The sequence below is a fragment of the Talpa occidentalis genome, unplaced genomic scaffold (assembly GCF_014898055.3).
Source record: "Talpa occidentalis isolate TD23 unplaced genomic scaffold, MPIMG_talOcc4v2.1 talOcc4.3, whole genome shotgun sequence".
Classification (NCBI taxonomy): Eukaryota; Metazoa; Chordata; class Mammalia; order Eulipotyphla; family Talpidae; genus Talpa; species Talpa occidentalis.
The window spans coordinates 83732697-83753075 of NW_023603184.1; the positions used below are offsets into that span (position 1 = coordinate 83732697).

Here is a 20379-nt window from a genome sequence, read left to right on the forward strand (position 1 = left end):
GTTGGTAAGCCTAAGTCCCATAGACTTCATTTTCCCTGTCTCAATATCAAATGATCTCTCTTTGAGTTCACTGATTATTTCTTCTGCTTGAGCAAGTCACCATTGTGTATTCATCTTTGGATTTTTCAGTTAAGTTGTGTTCAGCTCAAGAGTTTTTTTTTTTTTTAAATATTTTTCTCTTTATTGCTATTCTTATTTTGTTTATACATCATTTCCATAGTTTTGTTTATCTTATTTGTGTTCTCTTGTAGTGCATTGAACCTTATTAAGGTGATTATTTTAAACATTGTTGGCAGATAATTTATAGTACTCCATTTCTTTAGAATGAGTTTCTGGAGATTTATTTTGTTCTGTTGATTGAACTGATTCTTCCCATGTCTTGTGTGTGGTTTTTGGTTGTGTTTTTTGTTTGTTTGGGTTTGTTTTTTGTTTTTGTCTTTTTTTACTTTGATTCATACATTTGGAAAAAAGTGTCCTGTTTCAGTCTTTACAGGTTTACTTCATATAGGGTAAGACCATTCCAGTTAGTCCAGCTAGGGAACCTAGAGGCTTTTCAATTTTTTTCTGACGATGCATGTTCTCTGTGTGTTGTTCATTGTCCACATATTAGAGTATTTCCTTTTTTTTTTTTTTTTTTTTTTTTGTAGTTGATTTCTAGTTCAGTACATTTATGGTCAAAGTAGATACTTGGTATGATTACAGTTTTCATAAATTTGTTTATGCTTGTCTTACCACTATATGGTCAATCCTGGAGAATGACCCATGTTCATTTGAGAAAAATATATATTCAGCTTTTTGTGTATGCAGTGCCTTATATGTGTATTAGATCTATGTCATATAGATCTTTGTTTAGGGCAATTGTGTCCTTATTTATTTTCTGTCTCATTTGCTGTGTCCATTGGTGAGAGAGTGGAGTGCTGAAATCTCCAGCCACATGTGTGTTTTCTCCAATGTCTATTTTCTGATTTAGTAGTAATTGATGTATTTTGGTGCTCCTTCATTTGGTAAGTGTTCTTTTGGGTATCATTTGCTTGTAGAATTGTTTTCCATTCTTTTACTTTCAGTCTGTGTTTATCCTTGGAACTAGGGAAGTTCAACAGAAAGTTGAATTCTGTTTTCTAATCCAGCTAGATATTGTGTCTTTATTGATGAGTTCAGTCTGTAGACATTTAGAATAATTACTGATGTATGAAGGTCTGCTACTGTCATTTTCCTTTGTTTTGTGGTTCTATTTAGTTGCTTGTTCATTTCTTTGTATATATTTCTCTCTGGTTTAGTATATGTGCTGCCGAAGCGAGCACTATTTCTCTCTGGTTTAAATACTAGTGCTCCTTTTAGTATTTCTTGGAAGGGGGGTTTAGTGGTTGCAAACTCCCAAAGATTCTGTTTTCTAAGAAATACCTTTATTTTTTCATTGTGTCTGAAGGAGAGCTTTGCAGGATAGAGTATTCTTGGATGAAAGTTTTTATCTTGGAGTATTTTAGATATGTTTCTTCTTGCCCATAGTGTTTCTTCAGAGAAATCTGATGTTAGCCTAATCGAGGTTCCTTTGTGGGTTATCTTTTTCCTCTTTGTCAGCTTCACTATTTTTAACTTGTTTCCAACTCTTGGAAGTTTTGCTACTATATCTTGCTGTGGATCTCCTTTTTCCTTTTATTTAGGTAACTTTAGTGTTCTTTTAGCTTCCTGTATTTGTATGTTCTTTTCCTCTTTAAGCTTGGGAAGTTTTCTTCCATTGATTCTTGAAATAATTTTTTCAGTTTTCTCTCTTCTTCTGGGATGCCTGTGATTCTTAATTACCTTTCCTCATTGTCTCAGATAATTCTGTGTTGCTTCATTTTATATTTCTTTTGTAGCTGTCTTTTTCTGTTTTAATTCTTTCCCCCATTTGCATCTTGGAGCTCACTGATTTGATTTTGCATTTGGTTTATTCTACTTCCTTGACTCTGTTTAGAATTTCTCATATTCTCCATTGATCCTTCTACATCCAGCAATTCAATTACTTTCTTATTTAAATTTTCAGTTTTGATCTTTTCCTTGACTGTGTTGCTCATAGTACTCATTTGCTTTTCTGAGTTTTTTTGCATGTCTCTTTTTCTAAATTTTCTTTGTATTATTCCAATTCTTTACTTTTCTTAGTCATGACATTGTTGAATTCTGTGTCTGATAGGCATAAAAGTTCTTCTACATCTTTGTGGTTTGATTCTGAGGTTTTGTTTTCTATGATGTATTGGTCCCTTGAGGACTTGCTTTGCCATTTGTACTTTTCTTTCTCCCCGTTGTTTGCTTTGGGTTTGCTCTGCTGAAGTTGGGACTTTTGTTGTGTGTGGGCCCACTATTCTGAGCACGGTACTGGCTGGCAGGCATGGCTGCTGGGGCCTTGTGCACTCTGGGGTGCACTCTGGGGTGGCTCTGGAATCTCTCCGGTAGCTCTTCTCTGGGCTATTTTCTGCTTAGTGATCTATTCAGGGCTGGGTGGGCAAATGATCATAGTGAGTATGGGGTCCTCAGAGAAGCTCACCCTAATGCTCCTTGGGAGGTACTGAATAGTTTTATCTTTAATCTAAAAAATTTTGCATATTAAAATTGTAGTCATCTAAAGTGATGTCAGTATGAACACAAGTATTAAGGGAGAACTGTGGCATTGTTTCCATGGAAGAATGATTTTTGAAGCACCTTGTAATTATTAAAATAATATTTAAATGGAATTATGCATTGAATTAACATTATTAAAACAACTTATGTTGCCTACTTTACATTTTTCAGGAACATCATTTACAGCGAGCTATTTCAGCACAGCAAGTGTTTAGAGAAAAAAAAGAGAGCATGGTCATTCCAGTTCCTGAGGCAGAGAGCAACGTCAACTATTACAATCGCTTGTACAAAGGAGAGTTTAAACAGCCAAAACAGTTCATTCATATTCAGCGTAAGTTTGTTTATTCATTGTTTTCTGTTGTAATTTGTGTTTATCAACAGTGGAAATCCTTTTATTCAAGAGATTTTAATTTTTCACTTCTTACACACTGTTTTAATAGAAATGGAAACATTAAAAAATAAAATCCCTCTCTGCATATATCTGAACTTTGAGGCAATTTTGAATATTATTTTCATTTGGAATATTGGATATTTATGTAGTATAGACTTTTGTGTAGGACTTCAACTTTGCTAGTAGCTGAAAGGTGATGGATTACCATACCCAAATAAAATTTATTTTTAAAGACATGATGACTAGAATGCTGATTCCAATAATTACCTATATACTCTTCTCCATCTCTGTCCTCTACCACCTTCTTATGTATCTTCTTCACAAAGTCTGTGGGCACGAGAGTGGTTTTCCTAAAGTGTCAGTACCATAAAATTATGCTCTGGCTTAAAATCCTACAGTTTTTCGTTATTTTCCACAGTAGAAGATTAGTGTATCTTGTCAGGTTGTGTAAAAAAAACAAAAACAAAAAAAAAAAAACCTTGGGTTGCTTGTTAAAATTGATTCTAGGACTCTGCTTCATACCTACCTGTCTGAGAATCTCTGGTATGCAACCTTGTAATAAGTTTTTTAAATATTTCCTGGGTAATACTGAAACATTACCAGTTTTGAGACTGACTGTAATACGTACTCTATTTCATTGATTCTGAGATGCACATTTTTCATTTGTCATCTTTGAAATGAGATTGCATCCTAAGCTGCTGTTGCCCTGTATTTAAGTATTAGTTTATCTAAAGAGAATTTGCACTTGTTTCTGCCAGACATCTGGCAACACTACCCATCTGAGACTATTTTAAATTTTTTCCTTGTTTTGTTTTAGTTGTGTGTTATTTGACCATACTGATAGCGTTTAAGTTCAAGTTGAAGGTCCGTTTGATTTCAGTTCACAGAGGGAGATTTTTTCCCTCTCCCTTTCCACCGAAGGGCAAATCAAGAAATAGGAAGTTCCTTTCTAGATGACTGGTTGATTTCTTTATCTTACACTAAGGTGGCTGCCTTTGGGTAGTATATAACTTTTTGCGTGATTATTCTGTTAAGCTTCTTTATATACCCTGGCATAAAACTTGATTTCTGGTGATACATAAAGTAATGGTACTTACTGTAATTGATGTCAGTTTAGGTTTGACAGATTTCACTAATACCCATATTCTCTAGTTTGAATACAAGGCCCTTTGTGATTTGTTCCCTGCCTACTCCTTTAACCTCATTTCCTATTTCTTCTTATTCTCTACGTGGTAGAACTAACTTAAAGTTATCTGTATTTTCCTTGTTTTCACAGTTCCTTGCAATGTGCTATTCAAGTCTTCTCTTCCTGTAACACATTTAAGACGTAACTCCCTTAAGCTTCCCCAGACTTTCTCATTGCTTCGCTCAGGATCTTGTACATACTTCTGTTAGAGGATTCATTTTATTTTATTGCAGTTATTTGTAGTCATTCTCTCCATTTAGACTGTGAGCTCCTTGAGGGCAGAGATTGTTTTATTTTCTCTTTGTAAATTAAAAAAATAGTATGTGGCTTATACATGCTCAGTAAATGGCATATTAGTTGACTGACTGCTTTTAAATCAGAACTATTTTCCAGAGACTTCTCTAAAGCCTTCAAGAGAAACACATATGCAAAAATTATTCATGTCATTTGTTTCTTCCTTTGAGGCCGTTTTTTTAGCTTGTTGAATTTGCCTTATCTTTGTATTAGGAAGGAAATAGCTGTTAATTATAGGAATGTTAAGGATTTATTAGCCAAACTATTTCCTCCCCCCCTTTTTTTGCATTTTAATAACAGTGTAATAACAAAGTAGCTGGAGGGCCATTTGTAAAAACCACTCCAGACAACCAAGAATCAAAAATTAGGAGAACTTCTAGACTGTAAGCTGCTCAGAAGCAGAAGCTTCATTTCATATACCATACAGTCTCAGACTATAGTTTCAATGCATTCTCCATTGATGCTTTCCCCATTAACAAAAATTATGCTAATTGTCTTTTTACCCTACTGGGGCAAACATTTTGACTGGAAAGTTAGAAAAGAGCATAAATGAAGAAAATTGTTTTGTTTAGCAGCAAAACTTCTTGGTGAAAAACATGCATTCTAGGAACATCATTTTCTTTTAAAAATATCTGTAGTATATTAAGAAATCAAACTGAGCACAAATCTCATAAGGGGATATTACAGATATGTGTAAATGCTAGAAAAACTGTGCCATGAATACAGAAGTAGATTGTATAAGGTTTGTGGCGAACACATTCCTGTAAAGTATGATCCTATGCTGTTAAGATTAGAGGGGCATTAACAGGGACTCTGTTCCTGAGGGCAGCCCATATTTACATTTTTCCCTCTCATCTCAAGATTTGCGTGCCTCGCATCTTGGGATAAAACTCTGTGGGCAGTAGGACTGAAGTGGTAGAACAATATCTGGGTAGTCACTAATCCAGGAAGGAGGAGCAGCTATACAAATACTGAAGTAATAGGCTAACGATTTATATGATCTGAAGAGAAACCAAAGTAATAACAGATGTTTTGGAGAAAAAGCAAAATAATCATGTGGTAGTTTGGGAAGAGAGTTTAAATGGAAGCCTGAATGCTAGGAGTGTGCCCCATGGGTCTGTATGTATTTATGTCTTATTGAAAAAAAGAGTAGAGGTGACTGAGCAAAATGTGGCACAATAGATTAAAGGCCATAGTTAAATTAGAAAATAAAGGTGTGATATTAATAGATAAATTTGATGCATAATGGTATGTATTTCAGACATGATGCAGTTTACAGAGCAGAAAAGTAATACTGTTTTTAAGGAACATATTTTAGTGCCTGCTTCATAGCATAGAGTATTTAGAACTCTCCTTTGGGGTGGATATGTAATATAACCCATTACACCTGATTGTACTAATAGGAGTTACTAGAAATCGGCCTTCAACATATTTACCTAACAGCAGCTCTGGAAAATTCTTTAGTGATGTCACACTTTTCAGTATTTTGGCTGTTTCCCTGTCTTCTATAAGTGACTAAATTTCCTTCCCATCTTAACCTTAGTAATAGTTTTATGGACTGCCTACCTATGAAAATGTTTTCACATATATTTATCTCCTAAAATTCTTTTTTTTTAATGACTTATTTATTCATACAAGAACTGGGGTACAGGCCAGATGTGCAGGAGGGTGAGAGGATTCACCAAAGACAGAGTGGGGAACAGAACAGGCAGACTGACTGAAATACACTGCTGAGGTGAGCAGCGGGGGCGAGACAGGGGAGGTCTGCTTGCCATGTGGGTATCTCCAAGGCCGTCGGGGATTGAACTGGCACTGCAGAGGCTGCGGACAGCTTTACAGCGCTTTGCTCAACTGCTTGCGCCACCAGTGAGGCCCTCTCCTGAAATTCTTAATGGAAGAATAAACCTTTATTTTTAATGGGGAAAAGACATAATAAAATAGCTAACATTTATTGTTGCTGTGCCCAGAGTTGACTAGAATTTTACAAATATTAAGTCAACTGACTTAAAGAATGCCTCAAAGAAACCTTTTGAGGCAGCTAATATTTTTATGCTCCCCTTTTAAAGAAAGATTATATATATATGGTATATAAAGTTTATATGCAGAGAAAGATTATATACAGATTATATAAAGTTAGCAAGTGAAAGAGTCAGAATTTAAAGCCAGGCCATCTGGCTGTAGAATACTCTTACTTATGGTATACTGCTTCTCCGTCATGGCTCATCATTATAAGATGCAAGTACTAAGACACATTAAATGGAAACACATTACTGTTCACATGTAGTTGATAATAGAAACAAAAATGGGAATAAAGCGTTTCTCCCCCTCACCCCCCACCAGTGACCAAATATACCAGGAAGATGGAAAAGCTTGAAGAACAAGGAGCTTTAAAAAGTAATAAAAACACAGTTTACACTTTTGTTTTAAGCTAATGAGAAACTGGTGAAAAAGGATGAATTTAGCATTTGCTAAGGTCAATTTTTCAAAGAGCCTTTTAAGATTTATAAATCGAAGACATTTTGGGGAGGAAAGCCACTAGGGAAACAAAATGGGCTGAACTTTACAAAAAGCCCTCCTATTCTAACACATAAAATAAGAGGATTAGTCAGAACCTTTGGACCCTAGGAACTAACTGCACAGAGCCCGTGAATGCCTCTGTCTGTTCTGGAACCATGTCAGACCAATCTTTGGTACAATCCTGTTACCTCAAGAGGTTGGCTCAGGCTGGGACAGGGTCATATGGCAGTTACTCATTTTAAACCTCCTACTAAGTGCTGTGCTTGGTAAACATGTTTTCTTGGACCTTGGTCACATAGGCTTTACCTTTTCCATCTGTTTAAAGGAAAGAAAATCATCATCGTTACAGTATTTCTCATAGTTAGTCAGAGAAGACCAAAATATATTCAATAAAAGTGATGTAGAAAATGACTAAAAAGTAGTCTCCATGATGATGTTTTTATAGGTTATTTCAAGATAACATTTTAGTGACTAAAATATCTCACTAACATTCTGTAACAAATTCATCAAAATTACAGTAATATAAGACATCCCCACCCTGCCAAAGTGAGGTTAGATAAAGCCAGTTCTCTCTTCTCTCCCATCTTAAAAATAGTCTCTCATCACTGGTTTAAGAGTCTGTTTTGTGTCTCTTATAGAAACTTAAGAAAATACGGTGTTTGGTTTCTTTTTCTGAGAAGTTTTATACTCAAAAAAGTAAAATGTTAATTGCAGAAATATCTCAAATAGGAAGGATAATCACAGAGATGAAAACTGTATTTTCTCTTTTTCCCCAAATTTGCATTATACTGTGTGTAAGTATGTATGTATGTGTGTGTGTTTATGACTTTGGCGTTCTTTTTTTAATTACAGAGTAAGCATTTTCCCATTAGGAAAAATTTCTGAAAACTAAAGTATTAAAGGGAATTAGTTTTATATTCTTCAGTTGTCTACAGGAATCTGTAAAGTAGAAGACAGTACTGAAGGTTTTGTTTACGCTTTAACAAGACTTTTTAGACCAAGATTATTTGTGATTTTGTTGTATTAGTAAAAGTGAATTTTTATACTGGTAAATATTAGTAAATTGTTTCTTAGTAAAATATAAATTTGCATTTCAAGGAAAAGTAGGGTTTTGGGTTTTTAAAAAAATGGTATATTTATTTATTTATTTAAAAAACTGGTATAATTTTTTAAAGTTCCAGATTCATAAAAAATTAAGCAGCCAGTCTAGAAAGTTCTTATGCTATGCCCCAAATACATACAAAGTTTTCCCTATTAGTATCTTATATTAGTGTGGTACCTTTCTTGTAATTAATGTCAGTATCTTATTGTTAACCAAAGTCCACAGTTTACATTATTGTTCATTCATTCTTTGTGTTACAGGTTTATGAATTAAAAATAAAATCCATGTCTTGGATCTGTTATAACATTATTTTAAGAATAGTTTCACCAGCCCAAAAAAAGTCTGTATTTTACCTGTTCATCCCTCCAATCCCTGGCTTCCTCTGAAAATTTACTGTTTCTCTATCCTTTTTCACACTGTCATATATCAGGCTGACTTCTTTTCATCTAGCAATGATGCATCTAAGATTGGTCCACGTCTTTTTGTGACTTTGTATCTCATTTCTCTTTTCAATGAATAATATTCATTGCATGGGAATAGCACATTTATTCGTAATTTTGTATCCTTCAGTTGTCTACGGGAATCTGTCAGAAGACATCTTGATTATTTCCAATTTTAAGTGATTATGAAAAACTGCTGTAAACATTTGTGTGCCGGCTTTTGTGTGGACATGAGTTTCCAACCTTTGTAAATACCTGTAATGCAGTTGCTATATTGTATGGTAAGACAGTGGTTAGCTTTATAAGAAACTGCCAAACTGATTTCTGAAATGGCTATACCATTTTGTGATCCTATCAGAAAGGAAAATTCCTGTTGTTCTGTATCCTCATCAGCATTTAGTATTGTCATTTTATTTGGATCTTGGCCATTTTAGTAGCTATTGAGTGGTATTTCATTGTTTTAACATGTAATTCCTTAGTAGCTTAATTCCTTTGGATGTTCAAAATCTTTTTATATGATTAATTGCAATTTGTTATCTTCCTTGGTGAGGTGTCTCTAGTCTCTAGTGAGATTCTGCTCCGTTAGTTGTGATTCTGTCTTCACTTGTCTTCTCTTCAATTGTGGCTGGGGGCGGGGGCAGTGGTCTGCCTCTCTCACCTCACTTGTTTCATGAATATAAGGAGAGTTGTTGGTTTTTCAGTTAATTTAGCGTTTTACTTGTTACTGGTTAATTTACTAGTACAGAGTCCTCATGTCTGACAAAAAAACCTTCAAGTAATATTTAGACTCTTCCGGAGCCCACTCCCATGTTAGTGTTTCCATAATTTTGTACTGTTAATGCATATTTTGCAGTTGATACATAATAACTTAAAAAATTTCTTATTGAAGCAATTGATGGATTTTTGGGGAAGGACTATTTTGATAACATTGCTTGCATTTGTGGCTTTGTCGTTTTCATTCTTAGAAATTTAAAAATGAAACAATATTTACTATAATGTCTTCTATAGTAATAAACATTTGCCTTTTCATAGAATTAACTTTAGAAAATCATTCAGAGCCATGTGTGGCCAATAACTTAGATATTAATTTGCTTTAAAAGAATTTTTGACTATAAAATATTTGTTTTATATCATTTATAATATTGATTTGCAGAAGGGGGAGTTACCCAAATATTTTCATTTCTACTAGAACATATGTTTCTTAATGATTAAAATCATGGCTTACTCATTATGAATCACCAAAATACTTTTTACAGAAATGTCTCTTTTTTTCCTTAACCTCTGTGAAGGCAAATGATCTGAGCATCTTTCATAGTTTGTTTTGTTTTATATTTTGTTCAGAAATGTTAGGCCTCCTTGGTGGCGTAGGGGTTAAAGTCTCAGTGCTGTCAAGCTATCACCAGCCACTGCAGCAAGAGTTCTATCCCTGGCCAGGGAGCTAACCCACATGGTGCAGCAGACCTTTCCTGTCTAGCCTGCTGCTCCTCTCAGCAGTGTATTTCAGTAGATCCACTTGTTCTGCTCCCTATTCTGTTTCTGGTGAATCTTCTCACCCCCCACACTTCTGGCCTAACCCTGGTTCTTGTGTGCATAAATAAATAATAATAAATCTTTAAAAAAATAAATCTTTTCAAAAAATAAATTTTAAAGTGTTAAGATAATATGAAAACTTAGGGAATATTAGATCATAGTTTTATGTGTTCACTCATTTTTTCAGTGTTATTTAGCCCAGTGTGTTTAGAGTCAATTTTTTATGATATAAAAAGCTGATTTTTTTTTTTTTTCCTAGCCTCAGTTAAGAATTTCTATTTCTATGTAGTAACAGATGATTATTTGACTGCTCTTCCTGGAGACCTCTTTAGTGAACTTTAAGTCATTGAAGATATTGAAATAGGAATTGGTGGCCAACGTGTTAGATTTGGAATCCAGGAATCTTACCACAGAAGATCTGGAATTATAATGTCAAAAAGAGAAAATGTTTGGCACTGTAGGAGTAAGCTTGTAATTAATGAATAAGACTAACTGCAAATCCACCCCTTCTTTCTGAGGTATTTAATCAATTTATAATTATTTTACTTTCTTTGCAGTTGAGAGCAAACAATATTTTTCATCATTTTGATTACTGTCTCTTCTATTAGTTTGGCCTTGTCCTAGTAGTACTTGGTATATATTGTTAAATGAAACAAATTGAAGTATTTATGTATTTTCTTATTTTTTGGACTATAGAATTTAATCTTTTAAGATGTCTTTATTAGGCACTATATCTTCAAACTGACTTGGATTAATATTAGAATACAGAAGATAGGTTCCAAGAAAGTTGAACTTGAACATATATTATTTCTACCTTTTCTTTTAACGTGATTTTAATTGTTTTAAGTTTTGCCAAATTTCCAGTTTATAGAAAATTTCCAAGAATAGTACAAAGAATTACACGCACCCTTCTCTGTGATTCATTTAGATATTAACATTTAGTAATACTTGCTTTCTTTCTCACTCTTTCCTTCTCTCTTTTACTCCCACACACTCAGCCATTCTCCCTGTCTCCTACCCATGATATTTTTGTTCTGAATCGTTTTAGAGTAAGTTGTAGATGTCATGCATCTTTATCTCTTAAGACTTCAGGGTGTATTTCTTAAAAACACATTTTCTCAGTTACCAAGATCAGTAAATGATCATTGATATACTATAATTATCTAACTTGTTCAACTCATTCACATGTTAATAAAAATGTCCTAGTAATACCTTTGTAGTGAAGGAAAACCCCAAAAGAGGCATTGCATTTGTCACATCTCTTCACTATTTCTAAGTCTTTGTGCCACTGATGTTTTTGAATACAAATTATATTGTAGAATGTTCCTCATTTTGGGGTTTCCTGTCTTAAGCTGGATTGAGGTTAAAATTATTTGTTGTTTTATGGTGATGACAAATTTTCTCAAGAATTTTTGAGTTAAATTGCATTATTAACTGTATGCACACCGTTGTACAACAGATCTCTAGAGCTTTACCATTTTGTATAACCAAAACTTTATACCTATTGAATGATTCGCTGGTATACTTTCCCCCCACAACCCCTAGCAATAACCATTCTACTTTTCATTTCTGTGAATTTGACTCTTTAGATAGAAGTGGAATGATGTTGGTATTTGTACTTTTGTGACTGGCTTATTTCATTTAGTACAATGTCCTTAAGGTTCATCCATATTGTAGCACATGACAGATTTCCTTGGTTTTTTTGGGGGGTTTGATTTTAAAGATTTATTTATTTATACAAGAACCGGGGTACAAGCCAGATGTGCGGGAGGGTAAGAGGATTCACCAGAGACAGAGCGGGGAACAGAACAGGCAAACCGACTGAAATACACTGCTGAGGGGAGCAGCGAGACAGGAGAGGTCTGCCGTGCCATCGGCGGGGATTGAACCGGCACTGCAGAGGGTGCAGACAGCTTCACAGCTCTGTGCTCAACCGCCTGAGCCACCAGGGAGGCCGGGATTTCCTTGTTTTTTAAAGACTAAATAATATTCTGTTGTGTACTGTATATACTAAATTTTGTTTAACCATTCTGCTAATGGACATTTAAATTGCTTCCACATCTTGGCTATTGTGGATAATACTGCATTTAACATTGGTATGTATATATCTCTTCACGATTCCATTTTCAGTTCTTCTGATTATATACTCAGATGGGTAAATCCTGGAAAACATGGCAGTTCTATTTTTAATTCTATTTTTGAAGGAACGCCACACTGTTTTCCACAGTGGCTGCACTGTTTTACCATTCTCCCATTAGTGGATAAGATGTCTAATTTCTCCACATTCACAGCAACATATGTAATTCTTTTCTTATGGTGGCCCTCTGAGATGAAATCTCATTGTAATTTTGATTTGTAATTTCCTAATAATAAGTGATGTTGAATATTTTTTTATATGCTACTTGCTTATTTGTCTATCATCTTTGGAGAAATGTCTATTCATGTGCTTTACCTGTTTTTTAGTCATTATTTCTTTTTTTTAATTTTTCTTAAAGATTCATTTATCTATGCATACAAGAACTGGGGTACAGGCCAGAGGTAGGGGGAGGGTGAGAGGATTCACCAGAAACAGAGTGGGGAACAGAACGGGCGGATTGACTGAAATACACTGCTGAGGGGAGCAGCAGGTGAGACAGCAGATGTCTTCTGTCTGTGTGGGTCACTGGCCAGGGAACTCATGTTGCAGTAGCTGCAAATTACTTCATATTGCTGATGCTTAACCCCTTGTGCCACCAGGGAGGCCCCTAGTTATTACTTCTTTGTTCTTGACTTTTATTATAGGAGTTGTTTATATACTTTTAAATTAACCCCTTATCATATGTGTGGTTTGCAAATATTTTCTTTCAGCACATTGTCTTTTCTTTCTCTTGATTGTTTCCTTTGCTCTGCATGTGTTTTTAAATTTCATGCAGTCCCATTTGTCTATTTCTCTTTTCTTGTTTCTGCTTTTGCTATCATATCCAGCAAATCACAGTTGAACCTAATGTCTTGAAGGTTTTTTCCCTTTGTTTTTTTTTATTTTAATTTTTTTAAGATTTATTTATTTTATACAATAGCTGGGGTACAGGCCAGAGGTGGGGGAGAGTGAGAGGATTCACCAGAGACGGAGCAGGGAGCAGAACAGGCAGACGACAGAAATACATTGCTGAGAGGAGCAGCGGGTGAGACTGGAGAGGTCTGCTGCGCCATGTGGGATTCTCACTGGCCAGCCAGGATCGAACCCACACTGCAGAGGCTGCAGATAGCTTCACAGCGTGGTGCTCAACCTGCTGCACCACCGGGGAGGCCCTCCCTTTGTTTTCTCCTAAGAAATTTTTATAGTTACAGGCCTAAGTGTTCATCTTTATTCTTTTGTATGTGAACTCTAGTTTTCTCAACACCTCCCCTTTATTATGTAGTCTCAATACCATTTTTGATCATTTGTTGTTCAGAAGGGTTTGTTTCTATTGATGTTTTTTAGAAAATAGCAAGGGAGGAAGACTCTAAAGGATAGCAGTCTAAGAAAAAGCATAACTAGAAGGAGAATAAAAAGATCATTATCTTTATATATGCCTGACTCTTTGAAATTATCATAACATTTCTTGGGTCCTATCAAATCTTGTTAGACTCTGTCCCCTCTGTAATGATGAAAATCTCCACCTGAAAGATTCAGAGAATCCGTTTCCATGGTCTGTGGTTTCCATAGTTGTCATTCATCATTGCCACTAATTTTAGCCAGTAATACTTGTTATTTGTATAAAAATTAAATTTTTCAAAGTGGAAAAGGAATGTAATTTGATAGTCAGAAAAAAAGACTAAGAATAATCCTGGAGTTTTAGAACAAATTAGCCAGTCAATTGAAGGGCTTGGATCACTTTGTGATCTTTAGAAAGTGGCTTTGAACTCTTCTGCACTTGCTTTCTTTTTTCTTTTTCTTTTTCTTTTTCTTTTTCTTTTTCTTTTTCTTTTTCTTTTTCTTTTTCTTTTTCTTTTTTTCTTTTTTCTTTTTTTTTTTTTTTTTTTGTTCTTTGAGGAGGGAGTTTACGTGAGGTCTTTGGCCAAGTTTTGTAATTCTAGGACGTCTGAGAGAATCAAAGTCAAGAAAGAGTTCTTGAATATTTAAAATAAACATTCCTAATCTTTGACACACCATTGGGAACGGCTAGGCTTGCAGGCTGTCAGAACCTTGGAGAGCTCCAAGCAGAGCTGTTGTCTGAGTCGCTTCTGAACTTGTCATTGGCTGTCTGAAAGTATTTGAAGCCTAAGGACTTTAAAAATTTATAAATTTCAAAAGCTCAGTGTAGTTAAGTAAAGTTTATAAATGTTAAGGACACAGACTTAAAGCAAAGGTTCTCAAATCATAGTCCAGCATCACTTGGGATTTTGTTAGAAATGTAAATTCACAAGCCCCACTCCAGATCTACTACTGAAGATCTACTGATGATCAAGCTATGTAGCATGTGTTTTTTAACAAGCCATCCAGATGACTCTGGTAATTGCTAAAATGTGAGAAATTGTGGTTTATTTTTGAATGATTTTAAGGTAAAGAAACTTCTGAGCCTTTGTGCTGATACTTCAACTTCCTTAGTGTTAAATATATGAGATATTAATGATGATGTTTAATTCTGCCTAATCAGAGCCCCCACTTTAGTGTTTGTTCTATTCTGTTTAAACCGAAATCGAGATACCCAACAATGATGCTGATAATAGATTGTAAACTGTTCAATTCTGCTTTGTAAAACAAAGTACTATACTATACACACACACACACACACACACACACAGCTGTTGTGAACATATGGTTCTGATTTCTTGTGTTTGACGATGTATTGGGTCATGTAACCTCCCTATACAAAACATTTCTGTTAATTTCTGTCTCTAAGCATTTCTTTGGAATGCCTTTGTAGCCATTTTTTTTTTTTTTTTTTTTTAATTGTTTGCTGGAGTAATGTTGGTTTACAACATTGTATACCTTTTAGAGGAATGGGATCATACCTCTACTAATGTATGTTATCATATTTCTACCACCAAAGCCCCAATAATCCTCTGCCATAGTTCATCGGTAACCCCCAATCCCTTTGCATCCATTTCCCCACCCTCCCTTTCTGATAGCCTCAGTTCTGCACTCATATTTCAAGGGTTGGTTTTAGGTTTTGCTTCTCTGTCTTTTTTTTTCCCCCACTCATGAGTAAAAGTCATCCATTATTTGTGTTTCTCCTCCTGACTTATTTTGCTGATCATAAACCCCTCCATTTCAATCTGTGTTTTTGCAAATGGCAATAGTTCATCTTTTTTTAATGACTGAGTTATATTCCATTGTGCATATATACTGCATTCTTTATCCACGCATCAGTGGTTGGTTACTTAGGTTGTGTCCGTAACCTATTTTAAAAAGTTTTGCATCAAACATAGGAGTGCTTCTTTCCCTTCATATTAGTGTTCTTATTTTCTTTGAATAGATACTTAGGAGAGGGGTTGCTGGGTCACATGGTAGATCTATTTTTAGTGTTTTGAGAAACCTCTATTCTGTTTTCCATAGGGTCTGGATTGGTGTACATTCCTACCAACAGTGTATGAGGGTTCCTTTTTCTCTTCACCCTCACCAATACTTGTTTCTTATCTCTTTGTTATGGGCCATTCTCAGGTATGAGGTGGTATCTCTTTATGGTTTTGATTTTCATTTCCCTCATAATAAGTGATAATGAACATTTTTATCATTTGCCTTATGGCCATCTTTATGTATGCTTTCAAGAAGTGTCTATTTTGCGCACTGTCTCCAGTTTATGCCTTAGCAAATTGATATCTATCCTAACTTCAAAGGGAGCCTGATCCACTTGTACTTAGGTATAGTCAGTGTGGGCTGTTGTTGGGTTCATTAGGTTGGTAAAGATAGTTTGGGAAAGTTGATTAAGAAAGGAAATGCAGGGCCTCTCTGGTGGAGCAGCAGTTGAGCACTGGGCTGCGAAGCTGCCGGCAGCCTCTGCAGCGATGGTTCAATCCTCAGCCACCAGCAAGGGTCCCACATGGCGCGCGCAGACCTCTCCTGCTGTGTCTGCTGCTCCCCTCAGCAGTGTACTTCATCAGTCTGCTTGTTCTGTTCCCCACTCTGCCTCTGGTAGATTCTCTCACCCTCCCACGCTTCTGACTGTACCCAGTGCCTGTATAAATAAATAAATAAATTTTTAAAAAAAGAAAGAAAGGAAATGCAGAATTGAGAGGAAATAGACTAATGAATGTTCAAGTGATAGACATTTATAGAAAGTGCATAGAAAATTGTTAATATTTCCACAGAAAAAGCTTTACAAAAAAGGTGCACTTGTTTATTTGTCTTACTTTGCTTGCAGTCAGGGATTGTATATGAGCAAATCCAGAAGTGAACATTTAGGAAATTTAAAGAGGCCTCAAGGAAAAGTGAGGATTTTGTATAAAGATTGATGTAACTTTTTATGTTAAAAAAATTTTTCTCTGATAATTCACAATTGTGGAATGTCTTAACCTGGGAATTACTTTAAGTGGGAAACTATTAAAGTTTGTCCTCTTTTTAATTTTTAATGCTTATTTTTAACAAATCCTTGAGTGCCGATGCAGTAGGTTCACGATAACTTGTTTTATATGCGTTTTAGTTAACTAAGAATATTATTTATCTTATTTGTAGGTTAATCTTTTTTGTTATCTTGGGTTATTAAATTTGTAAGTTTAAGTGTTTAAGTCTAAATTTGAACAAAACTAATCTTTTGATTTATATGTATTTTAGCTCCTTTGATATTCAAAGACTTTTCATTATTGCTGTTATGATTTGGGGTGTGTAATTTAGGGTTTGTATGGTGTTGTGGGGCAAGTAAGAGCTCTGTGGGTCAAAATCGAAACTTGTGCTCAACTCACCAAGATTCTTCTCCTCTCTCAACTTTCTGATGTTTAAGATAAGGTGTTCTCACCTCCGAATTATGTAGCTTTCATTGTTTGTATTAATATGTAAATTAGCTAATACGCCTCATCTTTACCTTAATTTACTTTGATTTATTTTTAAATATAACCCCCATAGTAGTATATTAGAGTAGTATATAGTAGTATATTAAAGAAACCAATGACAGGGAAGAGAATAGAGGATTTGAGAAAGGCAATGTGTTCAAAATGAATTCTAGGAATAAGGAAAACTGTCTAAGAATGAAAACTATCCAGATTTTATGACACTGAGATTTTTACTGTATTAAATATTGCTTGTCATATTTAATTACAAAATTCCCCCCTCACACCTGGTGTTTTTCCACCAACATGAGGAAAGAGAATTATGTAGTGAATTGAACATGTGGGTTCTGATATGTGGCTACCCTCAGGGTGGGGAGCAGTGGGCGAGACAGGAAAGGCCTACTGCACCATGTGGGGTCAGCTCCCTGGCTAGGATCAGAACTTGTGCTGCAGTAGCTCTGGATTGCTTCATAGTGCTGACACTTAACCCCTTGCGCCACCAGAGAGGCCCCAGGTGAATTTTTACATGAAAACTTTTTTCTTATTTCAAAGTCAATGCAGTTTTTGGAGGTGTAAAAGAAGGAAGTATACGAAACATATTTTGACTCAATGTTAGAAACAGCTGTCAAACAATACTTCTGTTTGCCCCTTCACTGAAAGGATTCAAGCTGTATTTAACAGCTGTTTTTCTTGTTTTATAACTTAATTGTGATTAAAAGTTTGTTTTTATCATATTAATTTGTGGTTTTGTTTGTTTGTTTAAATAGACTATATGAACTAAAATGAGAGGCAGGAAACGCTACCTCTTGTACTTTGCTCTTCCTGGAAGGAATTCCAACTTTGTGCTCTCCAGCATGTATCTACCTGCTTGGCCACACTGGCCAGCAATGCCCTCAAAAACTTCCCTTACTCTAAAAGGAGGAATTTTTTCTCCAGAATTTTTTTTTTTTTTTTTTAAATTCTGACTACTGGGCCTCACCGGTGGTGCAGCGGTTGAGCGCTGGGTTGCGAAGCTGCCCGCAGCCTCTGCAGCGCCGGTTCGATCCCCGGCTGCTCCCCGGCCACCAGAGGAGGGTCCCACATGGCGCACAGACCTCTCCTGCCGCCCACTGCTCCCCTCAGCAGTGTACTTCGGTCCTTCTTCCTACTCTGCTCCCCACTCTGGCTCTGGTGAATTCTCTCACCCTCCCGTGCTTCTGACTGTACCCAGTGCATGTATAAACAAAAACAATCAAATAAATAAATAAATCATAAATAAATAAAAATACATGCCTCCTTAAAAAAAAATAAATAAAATTCTGACTACTTTTGTTTATTTTTTTTTTCTTCTTCAGAAGTCAGCTTTGCCCTTTGAACCCAGGAACATTGTATCGAAGAACTTGTACCATTTCTAGGTATCATGCGGTATTGATTAGCATAATGCACTTTCTCATTGTGGTCTTTGTGCAGACCTGATTTATTACTAGATACATTGGTAGGCTACACTGGTGACCCTAGTTTTTACCCATTGTTTTAAAAGATGCCCATTACTGGGGGTGGAATGATGAAATGCAAAGCTTCCTGGTCTTCAGATTTTTATCCCTCTGTGGTTTTTTGAAAGTGAAGATATATACATAGGTGGCCAAATGTATAGAACCTTTTGGACAAATCTTTACATTTTGTTTTCTTTAGAAACACCAAGATCTGGTATGATGCATTCCTATTCCTTTAGCATAGACAGCTTTGTTGAGCCTTTTAGCAGAATAAACATTTGGTGTTCCTGTATCTTTTTCACCATCTTTAATGGTGAAATTTTCAGATCTCATGATATTTGAGGTGCATATTCCATGGATGTTTTTGTGAATATTGATAGTTGTAACTCTTTTTTTTTTTTTTAATAGAGGCATGTTTTATTTATTTATTCGTTTGTTTTTTTGTTTGTTTGTTTGTTTATACATGCACTGGGTACAGTCAGAAGCACGGGAGGGTGAGAGAATTCACCAGAGCCAGAGCGGGGAGCAGAGCAGGCAGAAGGACCGAAGTACACTGCTGAGGGGAGCAGCGGGCGGCAGGAGAGGTCTGCGCGCCATGTGGGACCCTCCTCTGGTGGCCTGGGAGCAGCCGGGGATTGAACCGGCACCGCAGAGGCTGCGGGCAGCTTCGCAGCCCAGCGCTCAACCGCTGCGCCACCGGGGAGGCCCCATAGTTGCAACTCTTGATTACTTTTTTTTGTTGGCAGGATGATCTTTTATTTTTTTGTTTTCTTCTAGAATCATACTGCATTGACTTGGGAAAAAAGAAAGAACATGAGGCCTTTGTTACCAGATTTATTTAAAAAAATTTTTTCTCCTTTTTTTTTTTTTTAAGTTTTATTTATTTATGCATACAAGAACTGGGGTGTAGGGCCTCCCCTGGTGGCGCAGCGATTGAGCGCTGGGCTGCGTAGCTGCCCGCAGCCTCTACAGCGACGGTTCAATCCCCGGCCACCCGTCCAATCCTTGGCCGCCGGCGAGGGTCCCACATGGCGTGCAGATCTCTCTTGCTGCCCGCTGCTCCCCTCAGCAGTGTACTTCAGTCCTTCTGCCTGTTCTGTTCCCCGCTCTGGCTCTGGTGAATTCTCTCACCCTCCTGCGCTTCTGACTGTACCCAGTGCTTGTATAAATAAAAATAAATCTTTAAAAAAAAAAAGAACTGGGGTGTAAGCCAGAGGTGCAGGGGTGGGGGATGAGAGGATTCACCAGAGAGAGTAGGGAGTAGAACAGGCGGGTCTACTGAAATACACTGCTGAAGGGAGCAGCAGGGGAGGCAGGAGAGGTCTGCTTGGCCATGTGGATTGCCCCCTGACCTGCTGGGGATTGAACTCAAGCTACATTGACTTGTTGACAGCTTGATAGTGCTTTCTTTAACCCCTGCGCCACCAGGGAGGCCCAAGTTTTGCTCTTTTTGAAAGCGAAATTGCATTGTTTTCATTAATAGCACATAATATGCAGCAGTGGTGTAAGGTCCCTTCCAAAGAACTAAAATTCAGAAATATGCACCCTTGTTAAACTCTTTCCTGCAAGTAACCAAAAGAAGGATAACATATAGCCCAATCACTGCTTTAAATCGGGGTAGAAAATAAACTATGGTCAAATATTTCGAAGGAATAGGTTGGAAGATTTGGAAACCTTGGAAAATTGTGTGTGTGTGTGTGTGTGTAATTGCATAGACACAAAGTTATTATCCTATCTAGGAATGTTTACAAGTAAATATTTATGGAAGATGAATGTTTGATTCCATGAAACACCTTTAGCCTATGTCATCCTCAAAATGAAGGGACTAAGTGACCCCTCGGGCAGGGATACTTTTTTTCATTTACATTGACTAGCTCTCCACCTAAACCATCAAATAAATACCTGAT

At 36.3% G+C, this 20379-nt stretch overlaps 1 protein-coding gene across 3 annotated transcripts in view; it reads left to right on the forward strand.

Moving 5' to 3' along the window:
- The window catches only part of EPC2 (enhancer of polycomb homolog 2), a 104019-nt gene that overhangs the window by 38913 nt on the left and 44727 nt on the right, over positions 1 to 20379 (forward strand). For all 3 annotated transcript variants that reach the window (XM_037523306.2, XM_037523307.2, XM_054699719.1), the window contains exon 2: positions 2767 to 2926. In XM_037523306.2, coding sequence (XP_037379203.1) covers positions 2827 to 2926 — 100 coding nt within the window. In that variant the 5' untranslated portion in view covers positions 2767 to 2826. The remainder of the gene's footprint in view (positions 1 to 2766; positions 2927 to 20379) is intronic.